Source organism: Ursus arctos, unplaced genomic scaffold (assembly GCF_023065955.2).
Source record: "Ursus arctos isolate Adak ecotype North America unplaced genomic scaffold, UrsArc2.0 scaffold_10, whole genome shotgun sequence".
In the NCBI taxonomy this organism is placed as follows: Eukaryota; Metazoa; Chordata; class Mammalia; order Carnivora; family Ursidae; genus Ursus; species Ursus arctos.
The window spans coordinates 53,900,797-53,916,766 of record NW_026622764.1 but is presented as its reverse complement, the minus strand read 5'-3'; the positions used below and the strand labels follow the sequence as shown (position 1 = coordinate 53,916,766).

At 39.1% G+C, this 15,970-nt stretch overlaps 1 protein-coding gene across 13 annotated transcripts in view; it reads left to right on the top strand.

Moving 5' to 3' along the window:
• ZC3H13 (zinc finger CCCH-type containing 13) overlaps window positions 1-10,983 on the top strand; it is a 104,109-nt gene extending 93,126 nt beyond the window's left edge. For all 13 annotated transcript variants that reach the window (XM_048215593.2, XM_048215590.2, XM_048215586.2 and 10 more), the window contains 2 exons: window positions 5,024-5,187; window positions 10,123-10,983. In XM_048215593.2, the coding sequence (XP_048071550.1) occupies window positions 5,024-5,187; window positions 10,123-10,293 (335 nt within the window). In that variant the 3' untranslated portion in view covers window positions 10,294-10,983. The remainder of the gene's footprint in view (window positions 1-5,023; window positions 5,188-10,122) is intronic.
• The last annotated feature ends 4,987 nt before the right edge of the window (window positions 10,984-15,970 follow it).

Here is a 15,970-nt window from a genome sequence, read left to right as displayed (position 1 = left end):
GGAAATGCAGAGTTCTACCCAAATGCAAATGTGTAGGTTTAAGCCTTTAACAAAGGGATAAAAACTTAGAACTTGGTGTCAAGGCCAGATGGTCTGGATTCCTCAACAGGTTCACTAGTTATTAGGTGTTATTTAATCCCTATGTGTTAGTGTCACCATCTGTAAGCTGGGAATAATTAGACCATCAATTTCATAAGATCGTTAGGAGAGGAACAAATGAGGTATTTTAAGTAAAATACTTTTAGAACAATTCCTGACATGTAGTGACACTCAATAAATATTGACTGCTACTGTTTCGTTTGAAAATATTTTATCACATTGATTTTAGACCTTTTGGCAACAACTTTTCACTGTTCTGCAGTTTTTTCTATTTTCTGGAATATTCTTTTATGCATTTTTTTTCTGTTTTATCTGATTCCTACTTTATTAATGGGAGGGGGATGACTGGGTGGTAAAAAGGAAAGGAGATAAAATATTAAAGCAGCATTTAATTTTCTATCGTGTTTGTGAGAATAAAAAAGTTGAAAGATTAAGCTTTTTACTAAAATTGAAAAAAACTGTCTTATTGTTCCATGAGGTTTTTTCAGCTGTTAGCATAAGCAGTAAACACTCTTTGTTTTGACATGTCCCAATGAACATAGAATGTATGTGCATGAAACAAATTATAATTGTGAATGTATATTAACTTGACAAATGACCAATCTCTTGGGTTCCTGCTCCACTCTTTCTGCCTTGTTTGGTTGGCTCTGTGACCTTAAGCAAATAACTCCTGTGATTATAAAATGGAGCAAAACCCCTAAGGTCTTACCCACCTCTGAAGCTATTTGCTCTTATGACTTTGCTAACTGTAGAAATGCACTGTGGCCCTAACTTGATGACATACAGTTGTAAAAGGGGGTTAATCGTTGCTTACCAATCAGATCTCTCCTGTTTTTTTGCTATGCTAGCTTTATTAGAGAACGAGAGAACTGATACATGATGCTGAATATAAGTTTCGAAAGGATTGGGACTTTGTTTACTGCTGTGTCCATTGTCTAATGATCTTAGACATTCTTACTAATTATGCTATTGCCTAGAAGAAAGAGTACCCGACGGACAGTAGGTGTACAATAGGTATTTGTAAAATAATTGGTAGTGATTTTTTCTATCCCATTTAGTCTGTTTCAGTGCCCCAATACTGAAGAAAGTATATCCCTACGCTATATGTAATTTTTAAAAAAATTCTAAGATTGAAAACTGAAACCTTTACATGTATACTGAAATTTAAATTGCTTTTGTCTAGGTTTTCTGTGTGTAGTGTGATAGATTAAAAACAAACAAGTACAGGGGCTCCTGGCTGTCCTAACTGGTAGAGCCTGCAACTCTTGATCTCAGGGTCATGAGTTCGAGCCTCATGTTGGGCGAAGACTTACTTAAAAAAAAAAAAAGGTACAACTAAAACAGTCTCTTGAATAATTAGGTGGTAGTCATTTCAAAACCACAAAGAAACTGGAAGTTTAACCATGTTATACTTTCTAGGGACATGTGTAAGTGTTTTGTATTTCTGTTTTAGAAGCAGAAAATAAGGATTTCAATAAAGAAATTTGTCATAATGACCAATTTTCAAGGAAAAAGATGGGCTCAGTGCACATTTCTTCTGTATTACAGTGGAATGGTAGTTAATATTTCAGGGTTTTTTAGTTTTTTTGTGACTATCATTGATTGGCTCAACACGTTTATGTCTGAATCACCTAAGGAACAGCTTTTTTTCTGCTTAGGTGTGCTGGTCCAGGCGAGGACATTCTGGTGGTAGGACCCTGGCACTGTATTTCACAGAGCTCCTCAGAGAATTCTGATAGACCCCAACGTTTGCAAACTGGTTTTGAGTTTTTTCCTTATATTTATTTACCCTTTTCTTCTTTCTGTACCTATTGGCAGGTATCTAAACCTGTTGACTAGATACATCATATGAGACTAGTTTCTTGTTAATTATCTGATCTCACTATACTTGCAGTTCAGGAAATGAAAATGAAATATGCGGTTCCATTCATTCTCAAATGTGTCTGTTTTGTTTTTGCTAGGTGTTACTATTTTCCTTTCTGGACTGTAACGGTAACGTGTTTGATCATGTCATAGAAGCAGTATCTGGTACCTTTGGTACTTCTGGCTAGCTTGTAGAATGCTAGTTTTGAAATTACGACTCTGTTACATATATTTGGATTACTAACTGGCCCTATTCTGATATTTTGACTTTTTGTCTCTTTTAACCCAATGTCTTTATTTTCCGCTAAACTTTATAAAAATAGAAGAATTGAGATACTTGTTTTCTCCCTGTCTGCATGTTATGACTTAAAACTGATTTTAATATGTTGTTTTTATAGAGACCAAATCTAGGATAAAATTTGCAGGTTGTCTAACACCTAATCACTTTCCTGATTTTTTTTTTTAGAGGTTCCACAATGCAGCTGTATTACTGCATTTGAATCTTGCTATAATAAAGTACTGAAATCTAATCTAGAACTTTATGTAATAGTCAATGGTAAGCAGTATGCTGAATTGGACTTCACTAATTCTAAATGAACTTTTCTTCCCAGTCATGAACAGCAAAGTCTAAATTCTTTCTCCCTAGGCTGCTTGTCTTACATCTTAAAGAGGCTATCTGAATATTTAACTTTTGTTTGAGACTAGCAACATATAACTAGATATTCAAGACTTTCAGAGGATATAGTGCCTTTAAAATTTTTGCACTGAAGTATGGTTGGCACAGTGTTTCAGTTGTGCAGCATAGCAATTCAGCAACTCTGTTCTTCTCTGTTCACCACAAGTGTAGCTGCCGTCTGTCACCATGTGCTGTTACAGTACCATTCACTGTCTCACCTATGCTCTACCTTTTATCTTCTGTAGTCTCTTCGTTCCGTAACTGGAAGCTTGTACCTCCCGCTTACCCTTCATCCATTTTGCTCATCGCCCAACCTTTTCCCCTCTGGCCACCATGAGTTTGTATTAATTTGTCTATGGCTTTGTAGTATATCTTGATATTTGGAATCGTGATCCCTCCAGCCTTGTTCTTTTTCCCCCAAGATAGTTTTGGCTGTTTGGGCCCTTATGTGGCTCCATACAAATTCTAGGATTTGTTCTAGTTTTGTGAACATTATTGGTATTTTGATAGCAGTTGCACTGAGTCTGTCCCGGAGATTGCTTTGGTAGAGTATGGACTATCTTAAGACCGTCCTTCGGAACCATGAGCATGCTGTGTTTTTGCATTTGCTTGTGTCTTCAGTTTGCTTCATCAGTGTTTCATAGTTCTCAGGGTATAGCTCTTTCACCTCCTTGGTTAAGTTTATTCCTAGTTATTGTTTCTGGTGCAATTGTAAATGGAATTATTTTCTTAATTTCTTGTCTGCAACTTTGTCATTAGTGTATAGAAATGCAACTGATTTCTGGACGTTAATTTTGTGTCCTGCAACTTTACTGAAAGCATTTATTACCTCTAGGAATTTATTACCTCTAGGTAGAGTCTTCAGGGCTTTCTGTGTATTATGTCATTTGCAAACAGTGGCAGTTTTACTTCTTCCTACCAATTTGGACACCTTATTTCTGTGGCTAGGACTTCCAGTACAGTGCTGAATAAAAGTGGCAAGAGTGGACATCCTTGTCCTACTCCTGATCTTAGAGGGGATGCTTTCAGTTTGTCACAATTGAGTATGAGGTTAGCTGTGGGTTTGTCATGGATGGCCTTTTTAATGTTGAGGTATGTTCCCACTAAACCCACTTTTTGGAGAGTGTTTATCATGAACAGATGTTGAATTTTCTCAAATACTTTTTCTTCACCAATGAGGTAATAGGATTTTTATCCTTAGTTTTGTTACTGAACCATCCTTGCATCCCCAGAATAAATCCCATTTGATCGTGGTGAAAGATCCTTTTAATATATTGTCAGCTGTGGTTTTTTTAAAATATTTTGTTGAGAATTTTTACGTCTGTGTTCACCAGACATATTGGCCTGTGGTTTTCTTATTCTGTGATGTCTTTGTGTGGCTTTGGTATCAGGGTAATGCTGGCCTCATAGAATGTGTTTGGAAGACTTCCCTTCTATTTCGGGGGGGGGGGACAGTTTGAGGTGAATGGGTATTAATTTATTACCTTTTCTTCAAGCGTTTGATAGAATTCACCCCTGAATCCCATATGCTTCTGAACTTTTGTTGGGAGCTTTTGATTACCCGTTCAGTTTTGTTAACTAGCAATCAGTCTGTTCAGATTCTATTTTTTTGATTCCGTTTTGGAAGACTATTATGTTTCTAGGAATTTATCTGTTTCTAGGAATTTATCTGCTTCTAGGTCGTCCAATTTGTTGGCATATAATTTTTCATACTACTCTTCTTCTAATCCTTTGTATTTCTCTGGCATTGGTTGTTACTTCTCTCATTTCTATTAAATTTGTGTTTTCTTGATGAGTCTTGCTAAAGATTAATTTTCTTTTTAGAGAACCAGCTCTTGGTTTCATTGATCTTTTCTGTTTCTTTTATTCTCTGTCATTTCTTCTCATTATTTCCTTCCTCTACTCACCTTGGGCTTTGTTCTTGTACTTTCTAGTTCCTTTAGGTCTAAGGTTAGATTGAGATTTTTCTTGGTTCTTGAGGTAGGCCTATATTGCTGTACGTTTCCCTCTGGAATCTGCTTTTGCTGTGTCCCCAAGACATTGGACTACTGTTTTTATTATCTCCATGTGTTTGTTTTCGTTTTTCATTTCTTTGTTTTTAGTGGCATGTTGTTTAGCCTCCACGTTTTTTTTCCCCTTATAATTTCTAGTTTTATACTCTTGTATAAAGATCTGAAAAGATGCAGGATATGATTTCAATCCTCTTAAATTTATTGAGACTTGTTTTGTGGCCTATGATGTATAAGTATATTGCCTTTAATATAAAATAATTTTCACCAATGTTATGGGAACTTTGATAAAGTATAGACTATGTGGAATGTTGAAGCAGCCAGTAACACTTTCCTGTCTTAGGAAAACTTAATGCCTGTTTGTTTTTATTGAAAGATGCAGACAGTCTTTTTGAACATGAATTGGGGGCTCTCAACATGGCTGCCTTACTACGAAAAGAAGAGCGAGCAAGTCTTCTTAGTAATCTTGGACCATGTTGTAAAGCGTTATGCTTCAGACGGGATTCAGCAATCCGGAAGCAGCTTGTTAAAAATGAGAAGGTACTGTTGTTTCCTTGGGGAAAAAAAAGCAAAGTATATGCATTGTATGAATGAATGTATGATTGGCATTTTTTTTTTAATTTGATTGCTTTAAGGTGAGATGCAGGTCTCATTATCTGCTTTTATGAGCTCGGTTTCCTAGTCTTTTACAGATGTAAAAGGAAGAATTCTATTTATAATAGTATTGATGAACATTCGTGAGTAGCAATTTGTTATTCAAAATTAGATGCATCAAGAGTTTAAAGTATCTTTCTGTGAAATATTTTCATTTGTAAAAAGTTTCTCAAGGTAAATTTCTAGTATGTTTCATTATCTAGACAAAAACGGGGAAAAATTTTTCCAGATACAGGGTGATAAGGGTATTTGTAAGAAGAAATAGTGTTTATGAGAATGTACCAAGTCAGAAGAAAGGGAAATAAATACAAGTGATAATATTTAAGCTTTTTCTTAAAGGGAATTGAAACAAGAGAAATAGAAATTAAGATTTGGGAGAGATCCGATCATGAGAAATTGAAAATGTCTTAAGAGAGTTGATTTTAAAAGATTAGGGAAATATTCATTAGCTTTTTACCTGGGGACATTTAAGAAAACATTGCTAGCAGAAAATGTACTTCATTAAAGAAAAAGTCATGAAATGGATGAACTCAACTCTAAAGATTAAAGTCTGGAAACAGATACAAGGCATAGGAGGCTTTTAAAGTCTTCCCTGATTAAAGGGCCGGCTCAGAACTACTCTTGACAGAATTGCTACATTCTTCTTTGCACTCCCATTTCATATACTTCGTATACTACTTAGTTCCCTTCATTCTGTTGCCTAAGTGCCCATTGCAGCTTTTCTCCGTTGGAGATTTTTCCAAGAGAATTAAAGCCGCGATAGCCCTAATAAGCATGTATGTAAGGAATCACCTTCTCTCTTATGTATCTGGAGTGGTACTACTGCCATCGTCAGTATCGAATTTGAAAAATAATCCAGCACATCATTTTCTCTTGGCTCAAGTAGGGGACTTCAGTTGAGAAAGGCTGCACATTTTGAAGTCTCACCAGAATCCTGCCCCCTTTTTACTTTGTGGTTCTTCCTCTAATATGCCATAGTGCTTCTCAAAAATTGTGACAACCAAAAATACCCTTGTAAAATTCTCCTTGAGAACCATTGTCAGAACCTTGTAATCCTTTAGTACAGGGCACAGACCATTCACTAGCACGTGACACGTTATAAAGTTACAGTGGCACAGTATAAATGTCTTAAATGACCCATCTGAAGAAAGCATTGTGAGCTTTCTGATTGCTCAGTGTTAAAAATATTTGCACAAAAGCTGAAGAGACAACTGAAGAAAACTTTCAGATGCTAGAGAATCTCATGAAAAACGCTAAGAAAAATAAAACCTTTAAAATCTATAACTATAAAGGAAAAGTACAGAATAGGACCATTCATTGAGGAAAGTGGTACTTCTTATTGGATGATGAAAAAAAGTGAAAGATGGTAAACTCATATTGGCATTGTCTTTAAATAATGATTTTTAAAATATATAAATTATACTATATCTCAGAAGAGCTCGGTGAAGGATACGAAGAGAACACGTGGCTGCTTTAAATGAGTTTAACTCTCATTTGGCATTACAGTGTTGCAATTATATACAGCACCTGGAGCAAGCAAAAGGAAAGAAAGAATACCAAAAATAAATAGGAAAACAGAAGTAGTAAAACCCAAAATTTGGTTCTAAAGAGATGAAAAATATTGATAATCCCCTACAAGTCTCACAGATATTATAAACAACTCTGCACATAAGTTTAGAAGAAATGCATCAATTGCTCTAAAAGCCACAAGCACCAAAACTTCTCAAGAATAGATAACCTGAATAGTCCAATGTCTGTTTCCTTTGGTTTTGTTTTTATTGTCGGAAAAGAATTCTCCACTCTCAGATGGTTCCACTGGCAGAATCTACCAAACATTTAGGCTAGAAATAACACCAGTTCTACATAATTTCTTCCAGAAAATTGAAGGGACAGGAATACTTCCCACCTCATTATATGAGGCCAGCGGTACTTGGATATCAAAACCAGATAAAGACATCACAAGAAAACTACAGATCAATATCTCTCATGAACATAGACATAAAAAAGTCCTCAAAAGTTGGAAATCAAATCCAGCAATATATAAAAAGGACTACACCACGATCAAGTACCATTTGTCCTGTGAATGAAAGGCTGGTTTAATATTCTAAAATCATTCAGTGTAATCTACATAGTAATAGACCAAAAAGAAAAAAATACTTCATCAGATCAATCGATGCAGAAAAAACATCTGATAAAATTCAGCATTCCTTTACAATTAGAATTCTTAGCAAGCTGGAATTTTAGAGTCTTTTCCTTTTTAAAGGGCATCTACAAAAACCTATAGCTAACATCATATGTAATGGTAAAAGTTTGAAAGATTTCCTGGAAAGATCAGGAACAAGGCAAGGATGTCTATTCTCACTACCCCTACTCTGCATTTTATTGGAAGTTCTAGCCAGTTCAGTAAGGAAATAAAAGGCATACAGATTGGAAAGGAAGAAGTAAAACTGCACAGACAACATGATTGCCTATGTAAAAGTTTCAAGGAATTTACCAGAAATACTCTTAGAACTTAGAAGTTTAACGAGGCCACAGGCTACAAAGCAGGCAGAACCAATTGTATTTCCATACACTAATAGTATACAGAAGTACCTGGGAATTGAAATGAAGGGGGAAATGTTTACCTTGGTTCCCCCCAAAAGGGTACTTAGGTATAAATCTGACAAAGCACGCACAGGATCTACGTGCCAAGAACTATAAAACACTGATTAAAAAATCAAAGATGACCTACATAATGGAGAGATGCATCATGTTCATGGATTGAAAGACTCAATATAGTTAAGATGAGCGTTCTCCCCAAATGGATCTACACATTTAACACAATGCAGCAAAATCCAAGCAGGTTTTATTTTGTTTTTTTTGTGTTTTTCTTGTAGATACAGACAAAATGATTCTTAAGTCTACATGGAAAGTCGAAGCAACAAGAATACACTAATTTTTTAAAAAGATGAGTAAAGTTACCGACTCACAGTACCCAGTTTCAAGACTTACTATAAGTTAACAATACTCAAGATAATGTGGGACTGGCGCCAGGGAGGAGACACTTAGATCAATGGAACAGAGTCCAGAAATAAACCCACACAAATATGACTGGTCAGCTGGGGGGGGGGGGGGGATTAAAAAACGGGGTGTGTTTAAACTTTTTATTTTGTGATACTTGATCTTCATCAAAATTTTAAAGTTCTATGAAAGAGACAGAGTGAAAAGACAAGTATATTGGGAGAAAATATTTGGAATCACTTTTTGGAAAAAGGACTTGTATCTAGAGTATATAAAGAACTCTCAAAAATTAACAACAAAAAAAAAGTAGGCAATCCAGTTTTTTTAAATGGGCAAGACTTGAATGGACAATTCACCAAAGAGGATAAATGGATATGGATAAGCACATGAAAAGGTGTTTTAACAGTATTAACCACTAGAGAATGCAGATTAAAACTTAAACGAGCAACATTTGTGAATCTGTTATAATAGCTAAAAACCAAACAACGGAACCCCCGTGGTGAGGGTGCAGAGCAGTTGAAACGGCCACGTGCTGCTGGTGGGAATGCAAAATGGTGCGGCCACTTTGGAAAACGGCTCGGTTGTTTCTTGTAAAGTTAAATATATACTCACTATATGACCCAGTAATCCCGTTGCTTAGCTCTTTACCTTAGAAAAACGAGAACTTACGTTCATATAAAAACCTGTCCACAAAAGCTTATAGCAGGTCTTCTCATAATCTCCCCAAACCAAAAACCCCAGCAGTGTTCTGTACATAGCTCACCGGTAAACTGGGGCACATCCGTTTAATGGATTACTGATTTGTAATAAAAAATAACCAAACTGTCAGTACTATCAATGACACGGATTAATCTCAAGAGCCTGTCTTAGAAATCATACAGTATACAATCCCATTTGGTGTTCTGGAAAAGGCAAAACAATTAGAGAGACCCTATCATTGGTTGCCAGGGGTTAGAGTTGGGCAGAGGGTGTGAATACAAAAAAGGACAGCAAAGGGAGTTTTCCGAATGATGAAACTTCTCTGATTGTGGTTATGGTTACGTGAATCAATACCTAAGGCTAAACTCACAGAACTACACGTAGAAAGTCTGTTTACTGTATCACAACATATATATTTTTTTAATGTAGATGTGATCAAGGAACCACTGTTCCTTTAAAGATCCTAGAAAGAAGAGAAATGGTAGAATGCTCGAGATGGTCAAAACTCACCTAATTTCATTTATGAACATAGTTGGAGAACATTTAACAGAATTTTAGGACAATTTCCAAAAATGCTAATGTAGCTTTAAGTTACAATAATAGAGATACACATTCTAGCAGAAGGGAGGAAGTAGTTTCTCAGTATACTGCAATGGTCAGCTGTCTTCTAGAGAATTTGTTTACTTCTCGAGCCCGCATTTTATGGGACAGTAACAGACCAGAAAGGAGTGTGGAGTGGTCGGTGCTTCTCTTCAGAGGACCGAAAGGTTGTCATGGAAGAGGACAATTGAATTAATGTGCAGCTCCAGAGAAGAGATTTTATTCCCACATGTTCAGCACTGTGCAGTGACTGTTGTTTGCCTTGTCATTGGAAATAAAAGCTAGTTGATGACCGGTCAGGGATTGCTGAAGATTCCTACTGTAAGCAAGAGATAGGAAGAGTGCGTTTTTTGAGATTCCTTGAACCTAAAAACATTTCTTAGTTTTGCTTTTAAATATCTATCCCACATTAATTTTTCTTACAGCTTTGATATTTTTGTTAGAGGTTAACCTGCCTGTCTTTGCTACTGTTAGCTAGTAACCTTCATCTTTTAACATTTGTTTTTGTTTTCGTCTAATCAGGGCACAGTGAAGCAAGCTTACACGAATGCCCCAGTGGTAGACAACGAATTGCTGCGCTTGAGTCTTCGGTTATTTAAAAAGAAGACTGCTTGTCATGCCCCAGGACACGAGAAGGCTGACGAGAATAAACTCCCACAGCCCAGCGTCCAGCAGGAACTGTGTGTGTCTTAGGACCGAGTTCCAGTGACATTTTTGGCACTGTGTTCCTTCGGGATTGCATATTCTTTTTCAGAGTTCTTCGGTGTGACAAACGTCATTCAGGACAAAGGCAGAAAAGATTAATGAGCCGCGGTAGAAGGGTGAAGAACAACTTTGATCTAAAGTTTAAAGACAGTAGTTTTGGCTAACTTAACAATTTTACGTAAATTTTTACACAGTACTTGATACTCATGCAAAATAATGTGAAAACATCTAGATTTAGCAGTTTAATTTGTACATTTTGTTAAAACTGAAGATTTCAGAAAACGGTTGCCACTGCTCTTGCAGCCTCTATTTCTTATGAAATGGAGCCACTGACTTAGGTCTTGGACTGTCCCTGCAGAAGTGATTCTGTTCAGAGTCCGTGTTCGCCGACGAACGCGCACACTGCGGTTTTGTCCTGCACGGAACTCTCGAAAGCGGATGCTGGTCCCGCATGCTGTGTTTGTGGGCAGACCTCCAGCCGGAGGGAGCCGAAGTCCTTTTTTCCTTTCTGAAGTTCTAAAGAAAATTACTAATGGGTCTTTGTTTTTTGTTTTTTTAGATATATGTGCATTGTTACAATGTATATTAGACATGTTTGGATTCTCAGTGGTTTTGTTACCAGAGACTGTCTACTGTTTTTATTTTTAATAAATGTACCTTTCCTTTCCTTGTTCTGGATTCACTTTGCTCTTCATTGATCTTATTCCTGATGTTCTCAGACACTTGTCATCAACGTTACGTTTCATACTTCAAATATTTTACTGCTCAGTAACGCAACAGGAGTTGAGGAATATACTTCGAATACAGCTCAGTAATACTTGAAACAAACCAGGAGTTAACAAACCTTTTGTCGTCAGAGATTTAAAATCCATTGCTATCTTTTTCAGAGCTATAGCTTTTGATTACACGGAACTGTCTAGCCTATAATATGTAAAATGACTTTTTTAAATTACGATACTTGTTTTATTCTGTGTGTAGATATGTAACTCATGAAGTGGACCCTTGAAGGATTTGAAAAGGAATCCAAGCTGAACAGTTTGGGGGCCCACAGTGGTAATAATAAAGGAAACCAATCAAAACTAAAATTTTTTTCATTGGCTCTCACAGGTTTTTTGTTAAAACTGTAATCCTGCATTACCTGGGTCGTTAGTTTTGTATCCTCTAAAGGTAACAACGGTACTGATGTAAAAGTTCTGTTCAAGAAACATTCACTGTCTACTTAATTTGTATAACTGACCCAGCAAAGGAAATGGTCTTATTTTCAAATGACTTTGAAAGTGTATGAGAAAATGCAAGTGGGGGCGGTGGGGGCGGGGGATGGGAAGCGGGGGAATGTAACCAGATTTTCCTGGTGTCTGTTTCCTTTTCCAATTGGTAGATATTTTAAATAAAGAAGAAAAAAAAATTAATGACCCTGGAGAAGAAATACCCTTTAAAAAACAGCTTCCTAATTATAGTAGATAATATTTGCTGTAGCACAAGCATTTAAAGTCCTAGAACTTCTAATCCTATTTCCCAGAATTGTGAAACAAAAATAATGGTTTTCCTGTTTTGTCCACTGACTTTAGGAATGTTTCACAAGTTATTCATTTACAGAATGAAAACTGTACTTAAATTTGCCACATAATCAAATTTGTTGCCTTTTCAGGTTTGAGTGTCTTTTTGTTAGGTTATGGAAGAAAATTGCAGAGCTATTCCTCTGAACATTGAGTCACAGTATTCAAAGCTTGATGTTCCCAGTGGGAACATACTATTAGGCCTCAATTTTTTTTTTTAATCCAAACATTCCACGTATTGCTAATCATATACCCATAAAGTTCTTTAAAGCAAATCTTACTGAGTTTTCCATAAAAGCTCTTGGGCCATAATTAAAGTCTCAGTGCAACCCAATATTCCTGAAAACATCTGCTAGTCTACACAGTTATGTGCTAGTGCGGTTGGAGGTGTGCTGCCCCATAACGGCACAGCTGGACTCCAGCTGCTGGTGATAAAGCGTTGGCAAAAGTAGGTCTGCGATCCAGACTAAACGCGCGTTGGCAGAGACCTCGGAGTCACTTGTGGATTTGTTCGGCAGCTCTCCTCACCTTCTCATAGAGGGTTGTATTAACGGATAACTTTTTCACAAGAAGTTTGTAACTCTACCCGACTCGTAACTTAATACGCTGAAAAATCTAACGTGTCACTTGTCTTCATTCTGTGCTGTAACCGCATGTTACCCGCCTCATCCGACCCCAGGACTACATTGCGATTTTATGACTTATCAACTTGAAATCTTGCACCATTGGCAGAATATCCCACATGATTTGTTACTGTCCGTTGGGTAGAGATTAGGGTATATGTCACCCGTGTGCTGAGGGATGCCTTCGAGTCTCGGGAAGAAGAGCCAGCAACTGAACCTCAACTTGTTAGTTTAAAAGGTGTGTGGTTCCCACTTCAAGATGGTGATAAAAGGCAGATTCTGAACTCACTCTCCTCCCACAGACACACTAGATCTACAGCTACGTACAGAACAATTTTCTCTGGGGCAGGGCGGGGGGGGACCCAAAACCAAAAATAGCTGACTGCTCCTACACATTGGGCAAAAAAGAAAAAATCCACAACGAAGCAAGTAGAGGCTGAAATAAACCCCCTCCTCGGGCTGGAGACCCACAATCAGGAGGGAACTCACAACCCTGAGCCTTGCCCTGAGGAGTGAAGAATTTGAACCCCACACCCTGCGCCTGGCTTTTAGGAGGTGCACCTGAGAGACAAGCCCCAAAAGTGTCTAGCTTTGAAAGACAACGGGGCTTTCATCCACAAGACCCCCATAAGGGTCATGGACTCCCCCATCCCAGGACCCACTGTAGAGGCAACTGTGGGAAAAGCATCCAGACCTTATGCAAAAGAGCCTTGACATTATCGCAAAGCATTGACCTAATTTAAAACACATCTAGGGGCCTATGGAAATATCCTCCCCAAACGGAGACCCATGGGTACCACTTTGTACCATTCCTCTGCCTTGTCCCAGCTCGCTGGTATCTCCTAGGAAAGAATTTGTACACTCATCTGGCACCCCAGCTTTTGTGGCTGCTGCTCAGAGGATACCTCTTCATTGCTTGGCTCTGGTGGCCAGTGGGGCTTATTGTGGGTCCTACAGGGTTGTTAGAGATCCTATAATCTGAGTTACTAACTGGCTACCCACCCCAGAGCATAGCAGTGAGGCAACAGACAACACCTAGTCTTTCTGTGAAAGTGGCCTATTGGCCTTATCTTCATAGCTGTGGCCTAAGGGGCAGGCTTCTAACTAAACACATTTAAGGGCCAACTGTAATCCTTGGCAGAGACCTGGGGTAGGGGGTTGGGGGAACGCTGTGTTGATAAGGCTCTTCCACTACCGCTCTCTGGACTACAGGTATCTCCCAGAGAGGAGCTTGTACATATGTCTGGTGCCCTGGTTTTTGTGGTGGGATCCAGGGAAGCCCTTTGATTGCCTGGCTCAGCCAGCCAGTGAGACTCTCCGGTCCTACAGCGCTGTAACAAACGGAGAAACCGATCTCGGCTGGCTACGACCCACCCCCAGCGTGCAGCACAGAGACAGCAGTCTGGAACACATGCCAAGTCTTTCTGTGAAAAAGGCCTATTTGCTTGTCTTGGAGCTTCAGTCCAAGGGACAGGCTTCTGGTGTGGTGCACATCTAGGGGCCTACGGTACTCTCTGGGGATGGAGACCTGTGGTTGCCACTCGTGCACCCTACCTTTCCCTTGCTCCAAATTGTGGGTGCCTCTGAAAAAGCAGCGTGTGTACACATCTGCTGCGCGAAGCACATCCATTTACAGCCTGGCTTCGGGGGCCGGGAGGCTTGTGTTTACAGGTTCAACGAGACTCTAGCAAAGAAACGGTTCTTTACCTGGCTATCACCCCAGGGGTCAGTGCAGAGGGAGTAGATAGAAATCCGCATCTCCCAGTCTTCTCCAGAAAGAGGTATATTTACATATTTTAAGAGCCTCTGCCTGAGGGTCTGGTTCCCATTCAGCCTAAATCTAAGTGCTGCTAAGATCCCACCATGTGGGACACTGACCGGTCTTGGAATACCCTCAACTACTGGGAACCACTAAAAACAAAGTAGACTGCTTAGAAAGTCACAAAGCTTTGAGAGACAACTGAGCCAGAGCAGGGCTGAACGGTAGGTTTCATCTACACGAGACCACTCCTTCAAGATTGGGAGGGGCGACTTTTACAGAGAGTCAAGGAGAGTGAAGGAACAGAAGGACATGTTCCCAATGAAAGAACAAGTAAACCCTCAGGAAGAGAACTTAAGGAAAGGGAGATCAGTGATTTCCCCTCTGATAGAGTTCAAACTAATGGCCATACAGATACTGAGCTCAGGAGAATGGACAAAAAATTAAAAATTTCAACAAGGAGATAGAAAATGTAAGAAAGTTGCAAACAGAAGTCTCAGATCTGAAGAATAACTGAAATAAAAAATACAATAGAGGGGTTCAACAGCAGTCTAGATGGAGAAGAAAGGAGCAGTCAAAGTCCAGGCAGTAAAACTCACCCAGTAAGAGCAGCAAAAAGAGTTAAGACAGCTTTAGGGATTTATGGAACAACAGCAACCAAACCAAGATTCATATTATAGAGGTCCCAGAGAAGAGAAAAAGGGGCAGAAAACTTTTTTGACAAAATGACAGCTGAAAGTCTCCCTAACCTGGGGAAGGAAACAGACATCCAGATTCAGAAATCCCAGAGAGTTCCAAAAAGGAATCCAAAGAGAGCCACACTGAGACACGTTATAATTAAAGTGCCAAAGTTAAAGACAAGGAAAGATTCTTAAGAAAAAGCATGTATAAGGAACCCACACAAGTTTATCAGCAGATTTTTCAGCAGGAATTTTGCAGGCCAGAAGAAATTGGCACAATATATTCAAAGTAATGAAAGAAAAAAAACAAAAAACACTGTCAACCAAGAATACCCAACAGGGGGTTCTGGCCCAAAATGGTGACATAAGACCCTGAACTCATCAAATTACACCTATTTGTAGAGCAATTACTCTTGAAGACCAGAGGGCCAACTGAAGAGCTTCTGCACAACAAAAGAGAGAATAGTGAAAGAGGATAGCAAGAGAGGTGGGGATGTGGTAACGAAGGGAATCCCCACCCCCAATGCTGCAAACTGCAGTGGAGAGGGAAAGTACTGAGGGATGGGGAACAGATTCCTTTGTCCTTGGGCAAGAAAAAAGCCATGGTTTAAAAGAGCATTTCACATATAAAAGAGCCAGTCCTAGAACCCCACCAAACAGGGAGCTGCTAGAAATCTCTCTGGGTGGGAGCCACTGACAGACACAATCTACGATCTCCTCCACCTCGAAAGCACAGACCAGCGTACAGTCCAGGCACCCTAAACAGCCTGCCTCCTCAGGGAGCCCCAGGCCCTTCGCTCACACCAGCCTCAGCCATCCCAAGGCAGCCACAGAGTGGTGCACACTGGGACAGCCCTGGTTAGTGCTCACTGTAGCTCCAGTCTTTGCGTCAAGGTGACACAGGTGCAAAGCACCATGAAAGACTCCAGGCCCACACCACTTCACTTTCAGACAGCTTGCTAGGGCACCTCTGGTGCAGAGTGCTCCAGAACCTCCCGACTGACCTCTGTTTTGGAACCAGCTCCTGCACAGAGTGCCCTGGGAAAC